The 21,899-nt window shown below is 39.0% G+C and overlaps 1 protein-coding gene across 3 annotated transcripts; it reads right to left on the minus strand.

Moving 5' to 3' along the window:
* Nucleotides 1–633: 633 nt before the first annotated feature.
* Nucleotides 634–18,928, minus strand: NDUFA5 (NADH:ubiquinone oxidoreductase subunit A5). 3 transcript variants are annotated; one of them, XM_061414570.1, is made up of 5 exons: nt 18,828–18,928; nt 18,480–18,524; nt 16,189–16,305; nt 8,853–8,918; nt 634–3,173 (listed from the first exon to the last, which is right to left on the minus strand). In XM_061414570.1, the coding sequence occupies exons 1-5, from the start codon at nt 18,846–18,848 to the stop codon at nt 3,072–3,074; spliced, it is 351 nt and encodes a 116-aa protein (XP_061270554.1). In that variant the 5' UTR covers nt 18,849–18,928; the 3' UTR covers nt 634–3,071. The 3 variants fall into 3 exon arrangements, with proteins under 3 accessions (XP_061270554.1, XP_061270556.1, XP_061270555.1); XM_061414572.1 differs by lacking the exon at nt 16,189–16,305 and having other exon boundaries at nt 18,828–18,926; XM_061414571.1 differs by lacking the exon at nt 18,480–18,524 and having other exon boundaries at nt 18,828–18,880.
* Between the last annotated feature and the right edge of the window lie 2,971 nt (nt 18,929–21,899).

Raw genomic sequence — 21,899 nt, forward strand, 5'->3', positions numbered from 1 at the left:
TGGGGAAGCAATGGAAGCAGTGTCAGACTTTATTTTCTTGGGCTCCAAAATAACTGCAGATGGTGACTGCAGCCATGAAATTAAAAGATGCTTGCTACTTGGAAGAAAAGCTATGACAAACCTAGACAGCATATTAAAAAGCAGAGACATTACTTTGCCAACAAAGGTCTGTCTAGTCAAAGCTATGGTTTTTCCAGTAGTCATGTACGGATGTGAGAGTTGGACTATGAAGAAAGCTGAGTGCCAAAGAATTGATGTTTTTGAACTGTGGCATTGGAGAATACTCTTGAGAGTCCCTTGGACAGCAAGATTAAACCAGTCAATCCTAAAAGAAATCAGTCCTGAATATTCATTGGAAGGACTGATGCTGAAACTGAAGCTCCAATACTTTGGCCACCTGATGTAAAGAACTGACTCACTGGAAAAGACCTTGATGCTGGGAAAGATTGAAGGCAGGAGGAGAAAGGGACAACAGAGGATGAGATGGTTGGATGGCATCACTGACTCGATGGACATGAGTCTGAGCAGGCTCCAGGAGCTGGTGATGGACAGAGAAGCCTGGCCTGCTGCAGTCCATGGGCTTGCAAAGAGTCAGACACAACTGAGCTACTAAACTGACTGAAGACACAAGAGAAAAATCAGACACATTTTAATAATATGTATTCATGGAAATGACCCAGAAACACCCAATTAACTCAACCAAAATGGCTAAAAACCTGACATTGCATACCATCTTCACCTAAAGACAAAAGAGAATACTGCAGGTGTGGGTTGGGAATTCATGGGGAAGACAGCATTTCACAAGTATATAGAAAAACAAATGTTTGGTAAATGTTTGTTAGGCCATAGAGAGTAGGACACTGGAATTTTAACAGACTTTGCTAGGTTCCTCCCTGTCTGCACACCTAGTTTGTATTATAGTTATGTATGGTGATAGCTTCCTTCAGAATTTCTTCCCGAGTCTTTAGGCCTTGTTTTCAGCTCAAAATAATCAGCATACCAAAGAGACTTAGTGGGGTAGCATGTTTTACTCCTCTACAGTTTGTGACTTCTATTTTAAATAAACCTCTTCATCCTCCTCTAAACCAACTCTTACCTTCTCATTTACTTTTCTCATAAAATTACTGTAATTGTATTTTAGGCTGTAATCCCACTGAGTACTGAGCTTCAAAGGAAATTCTGCCCTCAAATGCAAAATACTCATGGTATGTTCAATGATTTGCTGTTCTACCCTAGACCCCAGAACATGCTTGCACCGGTGGTTTCTTTAACTTCTATTTGTTGATATAACCATAGAAGCTGGAAGAAAAAGAAAAGGCTGATATTAGCCTACATGTGGGAATTTTCTTCTATGGAGCACTGTTGATTTTCTCCCTTAGAAGAATAAAAAAAAAAAAAAAGTGAGATTAGCAACTACCTTCCAGTGATTGAGGTCTGATATATTAATAGATAACTGGGGAATTGGCAAGGGTTCAAGATCTAATGTCCTCTTTCTGCAGTTAAAGAACATTAAGTCCTGCAAGACCTAAAGATTTTGGCCTCTTGAGAATAATGAAAATGATCTTCAATTTATGGAAGAGTACCTTGTGAAACAGGACACAGACTCTCCGGAATACCATCTTGCTTGTCAGAAGGCATTAGAAGAGCTGGTCCTGTGGGAAGGCTCATTTGAAAAGCCTGCTGAAGCACCAGGTAAAGGACCTTAACATCTGAAGGCAACCCAACAAGTCTTGCCCTTGTAGTATAGGTCCCCAAATCTGCTACGGGAAGAATCTGGTGACAAGACCAAGGTGGACCTGAAGGAGCAGCCCGTAGCAAGTGAGAGGCAGGCCCACAGCTGGGTTGACCACAGAGAAGACGGTCAACTTCTTGTTGACCCACTTGTGCCCCACTTTGCAAATGTGGACCAGGCAGCCCTCAGGGAAGCCAGCTCAGACATGGAGGCCAACAGGCTGCTCACTCCTGGCCCCACCAGCAGCACTGAATAATGTTAGCTGCCTTCGATGGTGAAAAAAAATAAAAATAAAAATACTACTTTTGAAGGTAAGAACTACCAAATTTAAGTATTTAGACATGAGAGGCAGCTATTAACAAAAACAAAAGGTGAGGACAAATGAAAAGTAATTTTATTTTTGTTTAACCTTAAACTTACCATACTGCTTCTTTCTTTGAACAGCAGTTATCTTCTGTTTGATATCCAACTGCACTTACACTGAAAAGTAGTGAAAACTACTTAACGATTCCACTTTGAAGTTATAAGCATACAACTAAGATGTTTTGAATATAAGCCTATCTGTATGTCATTTCCTTGGAGAAGGAAATGGCAACCCACTCCAGTGTTTTTGCCTGAAGAATCCCAGGGACGGGGAGCCTGGTGGGCTGCCGTCTATGGGTCACACAGAGTCGGACATGACTGAAGCAACTTAGCAGTAGCAGTAGCAGTATGTCAGATAAACTTTAGGAACTCTTAGTGTCTCTTCTTTTACAGAAATTCTCCCTCTATCCTGATATATTTTGGTTATCAAGAAAACTAAAGACTAAGGGCCAGAAAACTAATTTCCTTAAATGAGACAAAAGTTTTTCCAACTACTACTATAAATAAAAATCTTTCTTTCAAATACAAAATCAATTTTCCCAAGTGTACAATGAATTCTAATTTGATGGTTTCTTCCTTACTACTTCACTTTAAACAGTGACCTATTAATTTGTTTAAACAACAATAATAATTATCTGTTTTTCCAGAATAAAAATTAAATCATCTGTTGAAGATACTACTAAAAATACTTCACCTTTCGAATACAGCCCCTACACTATGATCTATAGGAATTTTTCCAATTAAGTTTCAATCTTCCCACAACCTGTTTTTTTTTTAATTACCTTTGAAATAACTTGAATGCTCTACAAATCAAAAACTGAATTCACAAATTACCATCATCAACTTTAACAAGTCGCTTAAATGTGTTTTGTATCAGTTATCTTGATGATAAGATAATAAGGAAACATTTTTTAACGTATAACAGAATATTTAATTACATCAGTCTCCTATCAACAGATAAGTTAGTTAATGCTGTTTATATTGGCCATTTCCATTGGCTGGCTGGAGGCTCTTCCACTAAAGGCTCCCATGGTTTCCACTGGATCATTTTTCTTGCCAGACTTAGTTCGTTTTCAGCCTGTTAATAAAAGATTTTTAAAAGATCATTTGATTATATTGTTTAGTAGGTATTTACCATAGCTAATAACTGAAATATAACCATTTAGAACTACTTCGTACATGTTAATACCTAATAAGCTGTTTCATCATCAAATGTGGAACATACTTAAATAAATTACCTTCATCATGAGTGAGAAAGGATGGCATTTGATTTTTCTGTTTAATTAAAATTTGCTTTTAGAGTGTTCAAAATTTAGTTGGTGAGTAAAGGATCCATGACATACACATATAACTAAAACAAAACTAAAAATATCATTACCTTTACTAGCTGTCATACTCAATTTTCTGATGAATGTAAAAAAAAAAAAAAAAAAACTAGTCACAGTCTACCTAACTGATTTCATGATCCATAATAACGTTAGACCAACAATATGTAAAGCAGAGATCTACAGAATATAATAATAGAACAGTTATATTTTTATTCATCAATTGAATCAGTTTCCTTAATCAGATTATGCTACATTTATTTTCCTTTTAAACACAATTATAACATATTTAACAAATATATTTTAGTTATCTTTTTGCTTCACATTATTTTCTATAGCAAAAGATCTATGACAACTCTGGCCACTAGAAGAACACTAGAGAAGGCAATGGCACCCCACTCCAGTACTCTTGCCAGGAAAATCCCATGGATGGAGGAGCCTGGAAGGCTGCAGTCCATGGGGTTGCTGAGGGTCGGACACGACTGAGCGACTTCACTTTCACTTTTCACACATTGGAGAAGGAAATGGCAACCCACTCCAGTGTTCTTGGCTGGAGAATCCCAGGGACGGGGAGCCTGGTGGGCGGCCGTCTATGGGGTCACACAGAGTTGGACACATCTGAAGTGACTTAGCAGCAGCAGCAGAACACTGCTGAACACTTGTCAGAATATGAGAGAAGGAATTCAAACACAGAACGAGTGCTTAGTTTCTATGCCAGTGATGTAGAACAGGCAAATACATTTAGTGGTAACAGTCTAAAATGTATACAAACAATGAGTTAAAGAATCAGTTCAGCTCAGTCACTCAGTTGTGTCCAAATCTTTGCAACCCCATGGAGTGCAGCACACCGGGCCTCCCTGTCCTTCACCAACTCCCGGAGTTCACTCAAACTCATGTCCATCAAGTCGGTGATGCCATCCAATCATCTCATCCTCTGTCGTCCCCTTCTCCTCCTGCCCTCAATCTTTCCCTTCATCTTTTCCAGTGAGTCAGTTCTTCGCATCAGGTGGCCAAAGTGTTGGAGTTTCAGCTTCAGTATCAGTCCTTCCAATGAATATTCAGGTATTGATTTCCTTTAGGATGGATGGTTCAATCTCCTTGGAGTCCAAGGAGTCTTCCCCAACACCAAAGTTCAAAAGCATCAATTCTTCAGTGCTCAGCTTTCTTTATATTCCAACTCTCACATCCATACAGGACTGGTGGAAAAATCATAGCTTTGACTAGACGGACCTTAGTCGGCAAGGTCATGTCTCTGCTTTCTAATATACTGTCTAGGTTTGTCATAGCTTTTCTTCCAAGAAGCAAGTGTCTTTTAATTTCATGACTGCAGTCACCATCTGTGTGATTTTGGAGCTGCTGCTGCTACTGCTGCTGCTAAGTCACTTCAGTCGTCTCCGACTGTGCGACCCCACAGACGGCAGCTCACCAGGCTCTGCCATCCCTGGGATTCTCCAGGAAAGAACACTGGAGTGGGTTGCCATTTCCTTTTCCAATGCATGAAAGTGAAAAGTGAAAGTGAAGTCGCTCAGTAAGTGTCTGACTCTTCGTGACCCCATGGACTGCAGCCTATTAGGCTCCTCCGTCCATGGGATTTTCCAGGCAAGAGTACTGGAGTGGGTTGCCATTGCCTTCTCTGATTTTGGAGCACCCCACCACACAAAAAAATAAATTTTCTCATTGTTTCCATTGTTTCCCCTCTATTTTCCATGAAGTAATGAGACTGGATGCAATTATCTTTTTTTGAATGTTGAGTTTTAAGCCAGCTTTTTCACTCCCCTCTTTCACTTTCAAGAGGCTCTTTAGTTCCTCTTCACTTTCTGCCATAAGAATGGTATCATCTGCATATCTGAGGTTATTGATATTTCTCCTGGCAATCTTGATTCCAGTTTGCACTTCATCCAGCCCGGTATTATGCATGATGTACTCTGCATAAGAGTTAAACAAACAGGGTGACAACATACAGCCTTGGCGTACTCCTTTCCCGATTTGGAACCAGTCTGTTGTTCCATGTTCGGCTCTAACTGTTGCTTCCTGACCTGCATACAGATTTCTCAGGAGGCAGGTCAGGTGGTCTGGTATTCCCTTCTCTTTAAGAATTTTCCACAGTTTGTTGTGATTCACACAAAGGCTTTGGCGTAGTCCATAAAGCAGAAGTAGATGTTTTTCTGGAATTCTGTTTTTTCGATCATCCAACGGATGTTGGCAATTTGATATCTGGTTCCTCTGCTTTTTCTAAATCCAGCTTGAACATCTGGAAGTTGATGGTTGAAGCCTGGCTTGGAGAATTTTAAACATTACTTAACTAGTGAGTGAAATGATTGCAACTGTGCAGTGGTTGAACATTCTCTGGTATTGCCCTTCTTTGGGACTGGAATGAAAACTGACCTTTTCCAGTCCTATGGCCACTGCTGAGTTTTCCAAATTTGCTGGCATACTGAGTGCAGCACTTTCACAGCATCATCTTTCAGGATCTGAAATAGCTCAACTGGAATTCTATCATCTCCACTAACTTTGTTCGTAGTGATGTTCCCTAAGGCCTATTTGACTTGACATTCCAGGATGTCTGGCTCTAGGTGAGTGATCACATCATCATGAAGATCTTTTCTGTATAGTTCTTCTGTGTATTCTTGCCACCTCCTCTTAATACCTTCTGCTTCTATTAGGTCCATACCATTTCTGTCCTTTATTGAGCCCATCTTTGCATGAAATATTCCCTTGTATCTCTAATTTTCTTGAAGAGATCTCTAGTCTTTCCCAGTCTATTGTTTTCCTGTATTTCTTTGCACTGATTGCTGAGGAAGGCTTTCTTATCTCTCCTTGCTATTCTCTGGAACTCTGCATTCAAATGGGTATATCTTTCCTTTTCTCCTTTGCATTTCACTTCTCTTCTTTTCTCAGCTATTTGTAAGGCCTTCTCAAACAACCATTTTGCCCTTTTGCATTTCTTTTTCTTGGGGATGACTTTGATCACTGCTTCCAATACAATGTCAGAAACCTCCATCCATAGTTCTTCAGGTACTCTGTCTATCAGATCTGATCTCTTGAATCTATTTGTCATTTCCACTGTATAATCATAAGGGGTTTGATTTAGGTCATACTTGAATGGTCTAGTGGTTTTCCTGACTTTCTTCAATTTAAGTCTGAATTTGGCAATAAGAAGTTCATGATCTGAGCCACAGTCAACTCGCAGTGTTGTTTTTGCTGACTGTACAGAGCTTCTCCATCTTTGGCCACAAAGAATATAATCAATCTGATTTCAGTATTAACCATCTGGTGATGTTCATGTGTAGTTTTCTCTTGTGTTGTTGGAAGAGGGTGTTTGCTATGAGCAGTGCGTTCTCTTGGCAAAATCTGTTAGCCTTTGCCCTGCTTCATTTTGTACTCCAAGGCCAAATTTGTCTTGTTATTCCAGGCATCTTTTGAGTTCCTCCTTCTGCAATCCAGTCCCCTATGATGAAAAGAACATCTTTCTTGGGTGTTAGTTCTAGAACGTCTTATAGGTCTTCACAGAACTCCAGAGTTATCAGGGATCAGAGGTATTTATTGCTGAAATTGGGAAAATACTGATTAAAAATGTCCCTTATTAAAAACATCCTTTATTAAAAATAAAAAAGTGCTCTTTTTCTGACTGCCCTGTAGCCTGTTTCTCTTGAACACTCATCTTTCTCTATTTCCCCAAGTGACAGCAGGCTGGGGAGGGTTGTTGTTGTTGATTAGTAGAGAAGTTGTCTCCAATTCTGTTGCAAACCCATGAGCTGTGGCCCACCACGCTCCTCCGTCCATGGGATTTTCCAGGCAAGAATATGGAGTGGGTTGCCATTTCCTTCTTCAGAGGATCTTCCCAAGCCAGGGAGTGAACCTGTGTTTCCTACATTGGCAGGTGGTTTCTTTGCCACCGAGCCACTTGGGAAGCCCAGGCTGGGGAAGGTCCATGTCCTTAAATATAACTGAGGTCAGCCCTATCTCATGGAGCTCAACTCAGCTACATGTAGCTCCACTCCCTCCCTCTTCTCCGGCCTTCTTATTTTTCTCATACTGGCCCTCTAGAAATGGGCTGTCCAATAACGTAGCCACTTCCTACCTATGACTATTGAGAGAGTACTAAAAATATAGCTAGTTCAAATTCAGATGTGCTGAGAGTATAAAATACATCCCAGATTTTAAACACTCAGTATTCAAAAAACTTTTTCAGTGTCTTACTTTCTATATTGATGATATGTTTCAATGATATTTTAGATCTCTTAGGTTAAATAAAACATTATTAAAATGAATTTGACCCTAATATTGCCCATGAAGATGTAAGACTTATACAGCTAACTTAAAAATACTTAGTGTACCCTAAGACTTTAATTGCATGATAAATTAATGTATCAACTAAACTAAAGTCAAGATCCAAGTGAAATCAGATATAAAAGAGGAACAGAAGGAAAACAGTAAGTGTGCAGCAAGTTCCCACAATACTATATCTAGTGCCATATTCCACCCAGCAAAGGAATAGAAAGGCCAAGAAGACAGACCTTTGAGTGACTGAAACAGTCTCCATTCATAGAAAGCTATCTGAATGCTCCATTCCTCTTTTAGGAGAGACCTCCAACAATTCTTTTGAATTTGTGTATCATTGGTATATCACTGTATATCACGTATATCACTGTACAATTGTATATATGTCATTGGTAATATACTTTGATAAAAAGGAAGAAAAAATAAGAAATGGTTACAGTTTTTAAAAATATTAAATGAAACACAGTTGAATGTTTATTAGATTCTTATAAGGGGAAGACATTCTAAACCTATAATATTGGCAAAGAGAGCAGATTGTAGGGGAAGTGAGAAAGGGGAAGGTGATTTTACCAAATAAAAAATTTTTAAATCTCTAAATATGGGAGAAAATATTCAACTAAAGTCAAAAGGCAAAGATAGACTTAAAAAAAAAAACAAAAAAAACCAGATAATATAGCAAAAATTAAAGGCTAATATTTTATTACAAAAAAAAAAGCTTGGGACTTCCCTGGCCTTCCAGTGATTGGGATTTCATGATTCTACTGGACGGGGTGCAGGTTTGATCCCTGGTTGGGGAATTAAGATACCTTCATGCCATGCAACACAGTCAAAAAAAAAAAAAACTCAAAAAGAAAATATAAAGAGAAACACAGTAAAAACATTAAAGATATAATTTACAAAATATGAAATACAAAACAAAGACATGCAGTATAAAAATTTAACCTTCAATAGTCAAAATGATAACAAATATTTAACTGACAAGCATGTCAGAAGTATGTATTTGCTTATGTGACTAGTCTTATATTTGATGAGTTGATATAAATTAAAAATTTTAGTTTTCCTTTCTTTCTGGAAAGTCAGTTTTATACCTCTATACGTTGTGCCTTTGAACACTTAAAGCCAAATATCTGAATGCTCAATTTTTTCTTTACCTGAAGAATAACCTCTTCTATTTGGCCACCCTGCAGTCGCTCTTCTAGTTTTTTAACATCAGGTTCCTATAATTTAAGGAGAAAAGAGAAAAACATATTTAAACAAAGCAGCACAAAAAGCAATTAATGTGACAGACATAATTAACTTTTCTTTCACTGTACCGTTGCTACTTTTTACCAAATATCTGGTGAAAAGCCATTTTGTCTCTCTACTATTTTATTGCTTTTCTGTCTTAATATTAAAAGGGTTAAACATTTAATGATATGCTTATCAAGGGTAAGAATATGATGTTTAATTCAGTTTTTCTGAAATAGAGATTTTAAATAATGCTTTATTCTCTGAGTATTTCCTATCCCTTAAACATTAGCATTAAAAATAAATGCTACCCTATGACCCAGAACTCTACTCCTAGATAGATATCAAACAGAAATGCATAGTACATTAATCAAATGACAGGTTCAAGAATGTTCAAAGTAGCACAAATTACAGCTCCAAACTAAAAACAATCCAAATGACCATAAATAATAGAATAAATTATTATATTTGAATATAATACCATAGAGCAAGAGGATGAACAAACTAAAACTGTTCACAACACAGACAATTCTCTCGAACATAATATTAAGCAAAAGAAACCAAATACATAATGATGATTCCACTCATAAAAAGTTCAAAACCAGGCAAAATGAATTTGTGGTATTAGAGGTAAGAAGAGTAGCTATCTTTAGGAGGGTAATAACCTTGAGGGTAAAGAGAGGGTTTGGGCATTCTGGAATTGTTCTCTTTTTTGATTTGGTGTTGACACGTGGATTGCTTTGTGAAAATACATCAAGTTCTATACTTATGACTTCTGCACATCGATTTCTGTATATTATTCAATAAAAGGTTTTGTAAAGAGAGATGTTAATATAGTAACTAGAACATTCAATAACATATATTTATTTTCTAGTAGACTACACTTTTTGAGAGTCAGAAACCATGTCCTATATATACATGTGCAAATGTAAACAGGGTATTTTCTTGGCTTAATAAATAGAATGAAAAGAGGGAGGGGAAAAAAAAGTTATTTTCTATAGGAACTGGCATCTGTCTCAGGGCGTCTGCTGGCTGACCCAAGGCATCTGTATGCCATGTTCCTCCACTTTCATCAAAGTCTTCACTCATACATCTTAATGGGGAGTACTCTGATAATGTATACAGTGGTAGGCTGGAACAATGCCACACAAAATGCACGTGAACTAGTCCCTGGAATCAGTGAATGTTACCTTATATGGCAAATACTTTGCAGATATGAGTACAGATCTTGGAATGGGGAGATTATCCTAGATTATCTGAATGGGCCCTAAATATGAATACAATCATATGTATCCTTGTAAGATAGAGGCAGAGAAGAAAGTAATGTGGCCACAAAGGCAAAGACTGGAATGACTTAGTCATAAGCCAAGGAATACCAAAAGTCCACCACTCCTTAAAGAGGCAAGGAATGAATTCTGTCCTAGAACCTCCAAAGGGAGTGCAGGCCTGCTGACACCTTGACTTGGGCCCTAATACTACTCATTTTAGACTTCTGGCTTCCAGAAATGCAAGACAATACATTTCTGTTGTTTTAACTCACCAAGGTTGTTGTAATTTGTTATAGCAGTCATAGGAAACTAATACATACTGTAACACCCCTCATCACCCTAGTACCTCCTATACATCATTCTTCCTTCCTTAATTTCCTTCACTTTATACTACATTCTAACATACTATGTATGCAATGTACTTCTTTATTCACTTATTTATTTACTTGCCTCCCATCATTAGTGTATAATCTCCAAGGCAGGAATTTTTATGTTTTGTTCATTGCCATGTAGGCACTAGCTTCCATGCCCAGAACCATATGTGGTATGTGACAGACATGCAGTAAGTGTCTCCTGAATACATACAAAATAGAAAAGGAAAAAGAAAGCAGATGAATGGTTTGATTAAGACTGTTTTAACTCAAAATGACTGAGCTATGAAGCCTAAAAAGGGAAGCTGGTCATTACTGTAAAGACCTAAGAGGAAGAATATAAAGAAGAAAAGGAATATTCAACATTATTTTCAACTCAGGAAAAACTTGTTTTGGTAAAAACAATTGAAAATTTGTCTTACTTGAGTCAATAATGTGATTTTTATTTACTAACAGTGTAATGCCACCAAGCTTAATAAGGTACCATGGACTGAATGCTCCCTATATGCTTGCAACTGTGTTAAGAAACTGTACATATATCACCCATTCAGTGCTAACAAGTGATGAATGAAGGTATTATTATACCTGTTATAGATGAAATTGAGACAGAAAATGGGCCATATGCCAACTCACCAAGTAAGTATTAGACCTGAGATGAAAATTTTGCAAAGGCCACAAACCAATGCTTTTCACCACTATGCTATTACTATCTCCCTAGTATAATCTGGGGGAAAAAATTTATTTTTATTTTAAATTTAGTAAATATAAACTTTATAATCATTATAACAGTCAGTGAAGATTCTATGGCTCTATTGGGGGGTGTAAAATCTGTGCTGATTTTATCAAACAGGTTTCAGCAATACAGATATTATTAATACACAGTGCCTGATGTTCTTAAAAAATATTTGTAATAGGCACTTTGGATAAACAAACATTTCTAAGAAACTTATTAAATGTCAGGCATTAAGCTAGATTTTTGAGATAAAAAGAAAAATGCAATCTACAAGTAGCTTATAGACTACTGCTGCTGCTGCTAAGTCACTTCAGTCGTGTCCGACTCTGTGTGATCCCATAGACAGCAGCCCACCAGGCTCCCCCATCCCTGGGATTCTCCAGGCAAGAACACTGGAGTGGGTTGTCATTTCCTTCTCCAATGCATGAAAAGTGAAAAATGAAAGGGAAGTCACTCAGTCGTGTCCAACTCTTAGCGACCCCATGGACGGCAGCCTACCAGGCTCCTCCGTCCATGGGATTTTCCAGGCAAGAGGACCGGAGTGGGTTGCCATTGCTACAGACGTTATAAAAGGCTTCACAGAGGAAGCAACAGATCTTGAGAGCTGAGCAAGAACTGCCTGGCAGAGAAAGTAAGGTTATTACAGGAAGGAGGAACAGAAAATACAAAGAAACCAAAAATAAAATCACATGGAATTCATATAACTGTCAACAGGCTTGCGTTAGTGAAGCACAGTGTACAAAACAGGAAACGATAAGGTAAGATTGAGAAGATAACTGACAGCCAGATCTTAGGGGGCTTCCAAACGATGATAAGAGCTTTATTCCCTATGCCACTGGTTCCCAAACCTGGCTGTACAGCAACATCATGCAGATAAAGGTAGCTAGATGGTTAAACAGGCCAAGCATAAATTCTTAAACTCAGCCTTTGAGAAAACACCAAACAGGAAACCAAAATAAAATATGATGGAACTACACACAGCCAATTTAAAGACAACTGAAATAAGACAACAGTCAGAGAAAAGAATTTTAGAACTAAATGAAAGCAGTAACAGTGAACTATTCTTTGCCTGACACTGGCAAAAGTAAAGGGAACAAAAGGATAAGTTTTCTTTTAAGGTAAGAAAAAGCTAAATACATTTTGAGGTTAATTGAAAGATGATGATAAAATGGAGACTAAAAGAAAAACAAAGAAATTAAAGGGGGAAAGGTTACAGGGAAAAACAAAAGATAAGACTCTACACATGGACATCACCAGACGGTCAATACCAAAATCAGATCAATTATATTCTTTGCGGCCAAAGATGAAGAAGCTCTATACAGTCAACAAAAACAAGACTGTGAGCTGACTGTGGCTCATCAGATCATGAACTCCTTATTGCCAAATTCAGACTTAAATTGAAGAAAGTCAGGAAAACCACTAGACCATTCAGGTATGACCTAAATCAAACCCCTTATGATTATACAGTGGAAATGACAAGTAGATTCAAGGGATCAGATCTGATAGACAGAGTGCCTGAAGAACTATAGATGGAGGTTTTGACACTGCACAGGAGGCAGTGATCAAAACCATCCCCAAGAAAAAGAAATGCAAAAAGGCAAAATGGTTGTTTGAGAAGGCCTTACAAATAGCTGAGAAAAGAAGAGAAGTGAAAGGCAAAGGAGAAAAGGAAAGATATACCCATTTGAATGCAGAGTTTCAGAGAATAGCAAGGAGAGATAAGAAAGCCTTCCTCAGCAATCAATGAAAAGAAATAGAGGAAAACAATAGAATGGGAAAGACCAGAGATCTCTTCAAGAAAATTAAAGATACAAGGGAATATTTCATGGAAAGATGGGCTCAATAAAGGACAGAAATGGTATGGACCTAATAGAAGCAAAAGGTATTAAAAAGAGGTGGCAAGAATACACAGAAGAACTATACAAAAAAATCTTCACGACCCAGATAATCACGATGGGGTGATACTCACCTAGAGCCAGACATCCTGGAATGCCAAGTCAAGTGGGCCTTAGGAAGTATCACTACAAACAAAGCTAGTAGACGTGATGAAATTCCAGGTGAGCTATTTCAGATCCTGAAAGATGATGCTGTGAAAGTGCTACACTCAATATGCCAGAAAATTTGGACAACTCAGCAGTGGCCACAGGACTGGAAAAGGTCAGTTTTCATTCCAGTCCCAAACAAAGGCAATGCCAAAGAATGCTCAAACTACTGCACAATTGCACTCATCTCACATGCTACCAAAGTAATGCTTAAAATTCTCCAAGCCAGGCTTCAACAGTACGTGAACCGTGAACTTCCAGATGCTCAAGCTATATTTAGAAAAGACAGAGGAACCAGAGATCAAATTGCCAACATCCATTGGATCATCGAAAAAGCAAGAGAGTTTCAGAAAAACATCTACTTCTGCTTTATGGACTACGCCAAAGCCTTTGACTGTGTAGATGACAACAAACTGTGGAAAATTCTTAAAGAGAAGGGAATACCAGATCACCTGACCTGCCTCCTGAGAAATCTGTATGCAGGTCAAGAAGCAATAGTTAGAACTGGACATGGAACAATAGACTGGTTCCAAATAGGAAAAGGAGTACGTCAAGGCTGTATATTGTCACATTGCTTATTTAACTTACATGCAGAGTATATCATGAGAAACGCTGGGCTGGATGAAGCACAAGCTAGAATCAAGACTGCTGGGAGAAATAACAATAACCTCAGATATGACACCACCCTTATAGCAGAAAGCGAAGAAGAACTAAAGAGCCTCTTGATGAAAGTGAAAGTGGAGAATGACAAAGTTGTCTTAAAACTCAACATTCAGAAAACTAAGATCATGGCATCAGGCCCCATCACTTCATGGCAAACATATGGGGAAAAAATGGAAAAAGTGACTGACTTTATTTTTTTTGGCTCCAAATCACTGCAGATGATGACTGCAGCCATGAAATTAAAAGATGTTTGCTCCTTGGAAGAAAAGTTATGACCAATCTAGACAGCATATTAAAAAGCAGAGACATTACTTTGCCAACAAAGCTCTGTCTAGTCAAAACTATGGTTTTTCCAGTAGTCATGTACAGATGTGAGAGTTGGACCATAAAGAAAGCTGAGGGCCAAGAATTTATGCTTGTGAACTGTGGTGTTGAAGAAGACTCTTGAGAATTCCTTGGACTGCGAGGAGGAGATCCAATCAGTCCATTCTAAAGGAAATCAGTCCTGAATACTCATTGGAAGGACTGATGTTGAAGCTGAAACTCCAATACTTTAGCCACCTGATGCAAAGAACTGACTCATTGGAAAAGGCCCTGATGATGGGAAAGATTGAAAGTGGGAAGAGAAGGGGTGACAGAGGATGAGATGGTTGGATGGCATCACCAACTCAATGAACATGAGTCTGAGTAAATTCCGGGAGTTGGTGATTGACAGGGAGGCCTAACGTGCTGCAGGCCATGGGGTCGCAAAGAGTCAGACACAATTGAGCAACTGAACTGAACTGAAGGTTATGGAGAAGGAAAAGCAGAGAAAGAGTAGAATACACAGATGAAGAGGTTCACCTCATGAAAAAAAAAAAAAGTGAAATTTCTTATTTAGAGACGGGAGAAAATGCATCAGCCCGTTTTCCTTAAAGAGGAACTGAAAAGAAATGTTAATATCTCCCTTAGATACATAAAATCTGCAAATTACTTCCAGATCTGTCAAGATAAGAACAGAAGTTCCAAATCAAATTGCACTGTTTTGCCATATACCTGCAGAAAATATAAGAATTTCCTCTGGACTACAGAGGTTGGTGATCTAATAATAAGAAAACTTTATTAGGGCCACTTACTACATACATGTAAATTACTTTGGGGATTTATGGACACTACTTTGGATAATAACAAAAGTCCATGAAATAACTGCTAGTGTGGAAATTTACCAAGAGTGCAATATAGTTTGTTCTAAAAGAAGTGGCAGCAGTCTATTGTGTGCCTGTCTAGGGTCTACGATCCAGAAGCTGTAAAATGCTTCTATTAGTCTACCTGGGCTGCCATAACAAAATACCATACATACCATACACAGACTGGATGGCTCAAATGAGAAAAATTTATTTTCTCACAATTCTGGAGACTGGAGTCCAAGGCCAAGGTACAACAGAGTCAGTTTCTGGTGGGAGCTCTCTTCATGGCTTATACACATTGACCTTCTTGCTGTGTCCTTACATGGCAAAGAATGCCAACTCTCTGGTGTCTCTTCTTCAAACAAGAACTCTCTGGTGTCTCTTCTTATAAGGACACTAATCCTATTGGATCAGGTACCACTCTTATGCTCTCATTAATCTTAATTACTCCGCACTGGAGGTTGGGGCTTCAAAATATGAATCTGGGAGGACACATTCAGTCCATAACAATGCTCAATATAATTTCTGGCAGTTAAGAAACTAACTTGGTCCTCTTTTTTTTTGGTAACAAAGCACTTTTTAAAATAGCTAGTCCTGACAGGTGTTAAACACAACATACACATTTTTTTTCCATTTTGCTTTCACTCTTCTCTACTCTTAAAACTAGAAAAATGAAATAAAGATTGATGTATCGATATATAAGAGGTAAAGATCAATAAAGGACTTGACAGGTAACAGAGATAAAAGAAAGTTATAATGTTAATGTAAGGAAGGGACTTGATCTTATTCTTTCAATCCTGTGTTTAGTAGTGCTTGTGATATAAAAAGTATTCAGGTAGACAGGAGTCTGATGAATGAAAGGGAGAAACAATGGAAGAAACACATGAAAGGAAGGAGATTAGAAATGAGAGAGGAAAGTGTGCAGAAAATGCAAAAAGTAATCAAGTGAATTTGCTTTGTTAAATGCTGCACTGCATACCAAAAATCCTAGAAAAACAAACCAAGTTAGCTACTTACCGCTTTAACCATACTCAGCTTCTCATTTGTAATCTGTTCTGTATACTTTCTATATGCTGCATTTTTAGGGATGTGTCCAAGAACATCAAGAATTTTTGTATACAATATTTTTAGCCTCTGAAAAGACAACATACATATTTCCAGTTTAAAATATCACCAAAGATTTAAAAGTTTCACAGATGATATTTAAAAAAAAAAAAAAATTCACACCTGTTTTTAAAGAAAGCATTATTCCTTGCTGCAATTTCTTATTTATGCTTATCTACCCCCTTTCGCTGCTGCCACTTAGTCACTCAGGTGTGTCCAACTCCTTGCGACCCTTTGGACTGTAGCCCACAGTCTGCTGTATCCATGGGATTTCTCAGGTAAGAATACTAGGGTGGGTTGCCATTTACTCCTCCAGGGGATCTTCCCCATCCAGGGATCAAACCCTGGTCTCCTGCATTGGCAGATGGATTCTTTATCACTGAGCCACAGGAAAGTTAATTTAGCAGATCTGAATTCACAACAGTACATTAATAGTAAGTATAATCATAAACATACCAACTAATGAAGAATTTTTCCTTATTATTTCTTTGTATTTGAAATTTGTTTTAAAGTGTATAACACCATAGGTGCAATATCTAATTTCATTCATATATATTCACCATATATATGAATAAACAAAACCAATCTTGAGGGCCTCTAAGAACCATTTTTATTAAAAAGTACTCTGCATATTTAGACTTTATACTTGACGATGATGTTCCATAATAGAGAGTATTTTACTATACTAATGTAGAGCTTGTCAGATAACATATAATCTGAATTGTGTGTGAGGGGGGTGGTTTAACCTCATTTTTTAATTTAAGGGTATGAAAATACAAGGTCTTGTAAGAGACTTAGGTTCTAAAATGGGGGTGTTAATAACATCAATTTCAAAGGATCCTGTATAACTTAGAACAGTACCTGGCACACGTAAGTTTCAATAAATAATAGCATTATTATTCTATTGGGGAAAGAGAGTCCATCAGCAGATATCAGAGAAGGTTTCCTAGAAAAGGCAGCATCTGAGACAGACTGGAGGGATGGCAGGACTGAGACACTTGAAGATGTTAGAAAAGGCAATTTTACACACCAACTTCCCTCGTGGCTCAGACAGTAAAGCCTCTGTCTACAATGTGGGAGACCTGGGTTCGATCCCTGGGTTGGGAAGATCCCCTGGAGAAGGAAGTGGCTACTCACTCCCTTCTGGCCTGGAGAATTCCATGGACAGAGGAGCTCCCTTCTGGCCTGGAGAATTCCATGGACAGAGGAGCCTGACAGGTCCCGGGCGGCGCAAAGAGTTGGACATGACTGAGCAAATAACACACACACACACACACACACACACATATTGAAACGGTAATATTTTGATGTGTTGGTTAAAATATATATATTATCCTTTCTTTATTAAAAAAGTAATTCCTAGAAAATTTTGAACTATTAATACAAACATAGTTTACATTTATGACTTGCATTATATTTTCATTGGACAGCATGAGGCTAGAGTTTAGTACACATAGGAAATGCTTAGGAGATAAGTTTAGAGGAAAAGCGAATCAGGTTGTATGTGCGTTCTGCATGTCAAAGAAAGCATTTGGGCTTTATTCTGTGGGCAATTAAAAGATTTATGGAAATTCTGATTAGATGTGTGCCTCAGAAAAATTAATCTGGCAGTAGCCAGTTAAAAAAATGATAAAGGAGCAAGACCAGTAACAAAGTTGTTGCAATTCTCTAAACAAGAACAAGGGACTAAACTGTGGTAATGACAGTAGGAAAAGGAAAAAAAGAGAGATGGCGTGATTATGCAGGGAGGGAAAAGATCAAGGGAGGGTTTTTGTTTTTTTATGGAAGCATGACAATATTAGCGGTAAAGTCCCACTAGAAGGGAAAACTGATGACAAAAGGGGGCAACTCTTGGAGAACTATCTTAGTAATCCAAAGTGTATAGAATCCAAGGCACTTAAGAAAAGTGAGGCAGGGGAGAAAGGTGGAAAAATGGGGAGAACACTCACAAAAGTACAAGTGACAACACGAGAATGCCTCGGGAAAAAATCAACAAGAAAAGTGATTTGAGAAAGAGATCATGGCAACAAAAACATAAAAAGTGGCACCAAATCAACTTAGTACTAAATAGCGCTATTGTCTTAAGAGCTCACGCCGACTTGAAATCCGGAGCCGGAAACATCCGTATTCCGTTAACCACTCAAAAAACAAGGTCGCGGGGCTCTAGGCTTCCTTGGAAACTCAGGAAGGAAAGAGGTACATACCTCATGTGGAGTTTCACAAACAGCCAATCCCACCAGGCCAGTGGTCTGTTCAAAAACCAAGCAAGATTCAGGCTGTTAACTACAATTCCGACGGTTCCCACGTTAAGAAAAGCAAAACCATCACTGTCTTGGCTAAAACTGGCCTAAAACCAGCTACCGGTGTCTCAGAACCTCTGGTTCGGAGTTTTTCCTGCCTCTCCAATCGAGGCCGCTAAACTGGTCACCCCTAGGGGCACAGCAAAATGAGTCTCCAAGAATTACCGTTACCCGCACCAGTTCAGGCCACCACCCGCGGACTGACTCCATTCCCGCAGTCTAAACTACAGCAGTGACCTCCACACGTCTCACCTTCTTCAGCAAGCCCGCCATGACAGCGCCGAGAAGCCGGGACGCGCAGCCCTCTGGGAGCCTCTCTCAGACCCGCTCAATCCACCGCCGAGGCCGCCTCTCCGTCACCTTGGAAACAGCTTGGCCCCGCCCGCTGAGGCTCTGCCGGGGAGCAAAAGGCGTTGCACCGCCCACTCCTATGCGAAAAATTGATGTCTGAGCAAGGAGTGCACAAGTCTCTCAATCAAGCACAATCAGGGAAAGAGTTCTCTTAGATGTCTCTCGTCTCAGTTCCTGTACCTTTACAAAGATCTATTGACCATCCATTGTGTGTTAGTTTCTGGGACAGAATTTGTACGACAGGATCTCACATCCCGGAATTCACAGAACAATGACCGAAACTCGCGTTAATAAGTAATGGGGTAAGAGTTCCAAAAGAGGTTTGTGCCAAGTGCAGTGGTAGCAGGTAGACTAAAAATCGTGGGGCTACTGTTGTTAAAAAGGGGCATTTGCTTAAAAAGTCAATGAGAGAAGAGCACAAAAAATTGAGACTACATGTAGCTTAAGCATCAGTAATAAAACAGCCCACAGAATGGGAGAAGATATTTGCAACCACATATAATCACCAAACGGAGAAGGCAATGGCACCCCACTCCAGTACTCTTGCCAGGAAAATCCCATGGATGGAGCAGTCCATGGGGTTGCTAGGAGTCGGACACGACTGAGCTTTTGACTTCACTTTCACTTTTCACTTTAATGCATTGGAGAAGGAAATGGCAACCCACTCCAATGTTCTTGCCTGGAGAATCCCAGGGACGGGGGAGCCTGGTGGGCTGCCGTCTATGGGGTCGCACAGAGTTGGACACGACTGGAGCGACTTAGCAGCAGCAGCAGCATAATCACCAAAAGATAAGTGGTGCCTAGAATATATAAGGAATTTTCTTCAATCAGTAAGAAAAGAACTAAATAACCAGAACAAGTCTTCCTGCTTCAGTTCTTGCCTCTCTCTCTGAGATATATCAAATGAGTTTGTAAATATGTAAAGGGCCTGGCTCAATGCATGGAACATAGCAATACACAGGTGACTGTGTTATTTTTTGTTTTGCTGTTATTATTCTCAACCCAGTAGCTAGACTAATCCTTTTGCTCTTCTGTGATTTTTCACTCAAAGTGTAGAAACCAAAGTCCTTACATCTGCCTGCATTGTCCGGTACTGTTGCCTCCTCTGCCTCTCTCCCCTCAGACCTAACCTCCTATTCCCCTCTCGCTTCCCAGATAGCTGCTCTTCTAACCCTTTTCTTGGGAAACTCTTCCACTAGATGGGTGCCTGGTTCATTCTCTCACCTCTTTCAAATATTTGCACAGTTACCTTCCCAATGTGTCCTGCCGTGGCTTTGAGATTTAAAATTGCAAATCATCACAAAGACACTCTTTACCCTCTTCTCTGTTGCAGTCTTCTTCGTAGCCCTTGTCACCCTTTAATATGCTGTCTAGTTATCTTATATTGTGTTTATGTATCATCATTTTCTAAAATATAAGCCATGTATGGGTGGAAATTTTTTTTTCCTACCATATCTCAAGGGCCTGAAATAGTACCTAATGGACACCCAGTTAATACAGGTTTAGTGAATACAATAGAAATACAGGCAAGAGAAATAAATAAGCCATTGGCAGAAATGGAAACAGGAACAGTCAATAAACATGAAAAGGAATCAACCTCCCTATTAAGAAAAGAAATGCAAAGTAATAATTTTACTGCTGTCTTATGGGCAAAAGTTAAGGATTGACAATACCAATTGTTAACTAGGATGTGGAGCAACAGGAATACTCATACACTGCCGATGGGAGTGAATTAGTATAATCACTTTGGGGAATAATTTTGCAGGAGTTAGTTGAAGATATGCAAAACCTATGATTGAGAGCTATTGGTGAATCTGAATTGTGTCCCCTCAAAATTCTGTTGGAAGTCCTAACCCCCACAACATCAGAATGTGACCTTAGGTGGAAATAGGGTCAATGAAGATGTAAATTAGTTAAGCTGAGGTCGTGGGAGTGGGCCCTGGTCCCATATGACTGGTGTCTTTATTTAAAGGGGAAATTTGGACACAAATGATACACACAGGGAGAACATCATGCAAAGATGAAAGCAAAGACTGAGATGATGTTTCTACAAGCCAAGGAACACCAAAGATTTCCAGAAAACCACTAGAAGTTAGGGGAGAGGCCAGGAATGAATTCTCTCTCTTAGCCCTTGGAGGAAACTAACCCTGCTGACTCCTTGATCTTGGACTTCAGCCTCCAGTTTAGTTCAGTTCAGTCACTCAGTCATGTCCGACTCTGCGACCTCACGGACTGCAGCACACCAGGCCTCCCTGTCCATTACCAACTCCCGCAGTTTATTCAAACTTATGTCCAATGAGTCAGTGATGCCATCCAACCATCTAATCCTCTGTCTCCCCTTCTCCTCCCACCTTCAATCTTTCCCAGCATCAGGGTCTTTTCCAAGGAGTCAGTTCTTTGCATCAGGTGGCCAAAGTATTGGAGTTTCAGCTTCAACATCAGTCCTTCCAATGAACACTCAGGACTAATTTCCTTTAGGATAGACTGGTTGGATCTCCTTGCAGTGCAAGGGACTCTCAAGAATCTTCTCCAACACCATAGTTCAAAAGCATCAATTCTTCAATGCTCAGCTTTCTTTATAGTCCAACTCTCACATCCATACATGACTACTGGAAAAACCATAGCTTTGACTAGGTGGACCTTTGTTGGCAAAGTAATGTCTCTGCTTTTTAATATGTTGTCTAGGTTGGTCATAACTTTCCTTCCAAGGAGCCTCCAGATGGCTGAGCAAATAATTTTTATTCTGTTTAAGCCATTCAGTTTGTGGTATTTTGTTACAGCAACCCTACAAACTGAGTAATAGATTAGTTTAATCATATGTTCCTCTCTTCTCTTAAAGGATAGCTGCTCCTAGACATATGAGCTATGGGGATATAATCTTTCTAGTTCAGATTACCCAATAATTTGTTATTTTGTTGTTTAATTGCTAAATTGTATCCAACTCTTTTGCATCCCCATGGACTGTAGCTCACC

This window comes from Bos javanicus, chromosome 4 (assembly GCF_032452875.1).
Source record: "Bos javanicus breed banteng chromosome 4, ARS-OSU_banteng_1.0, whole genome shotgun sequence".
NCBI lineage: Eukaryota > Metazoa > Chordata > Mammalia > Artiodactyla > Bovidae > Bos > Bos javanicus.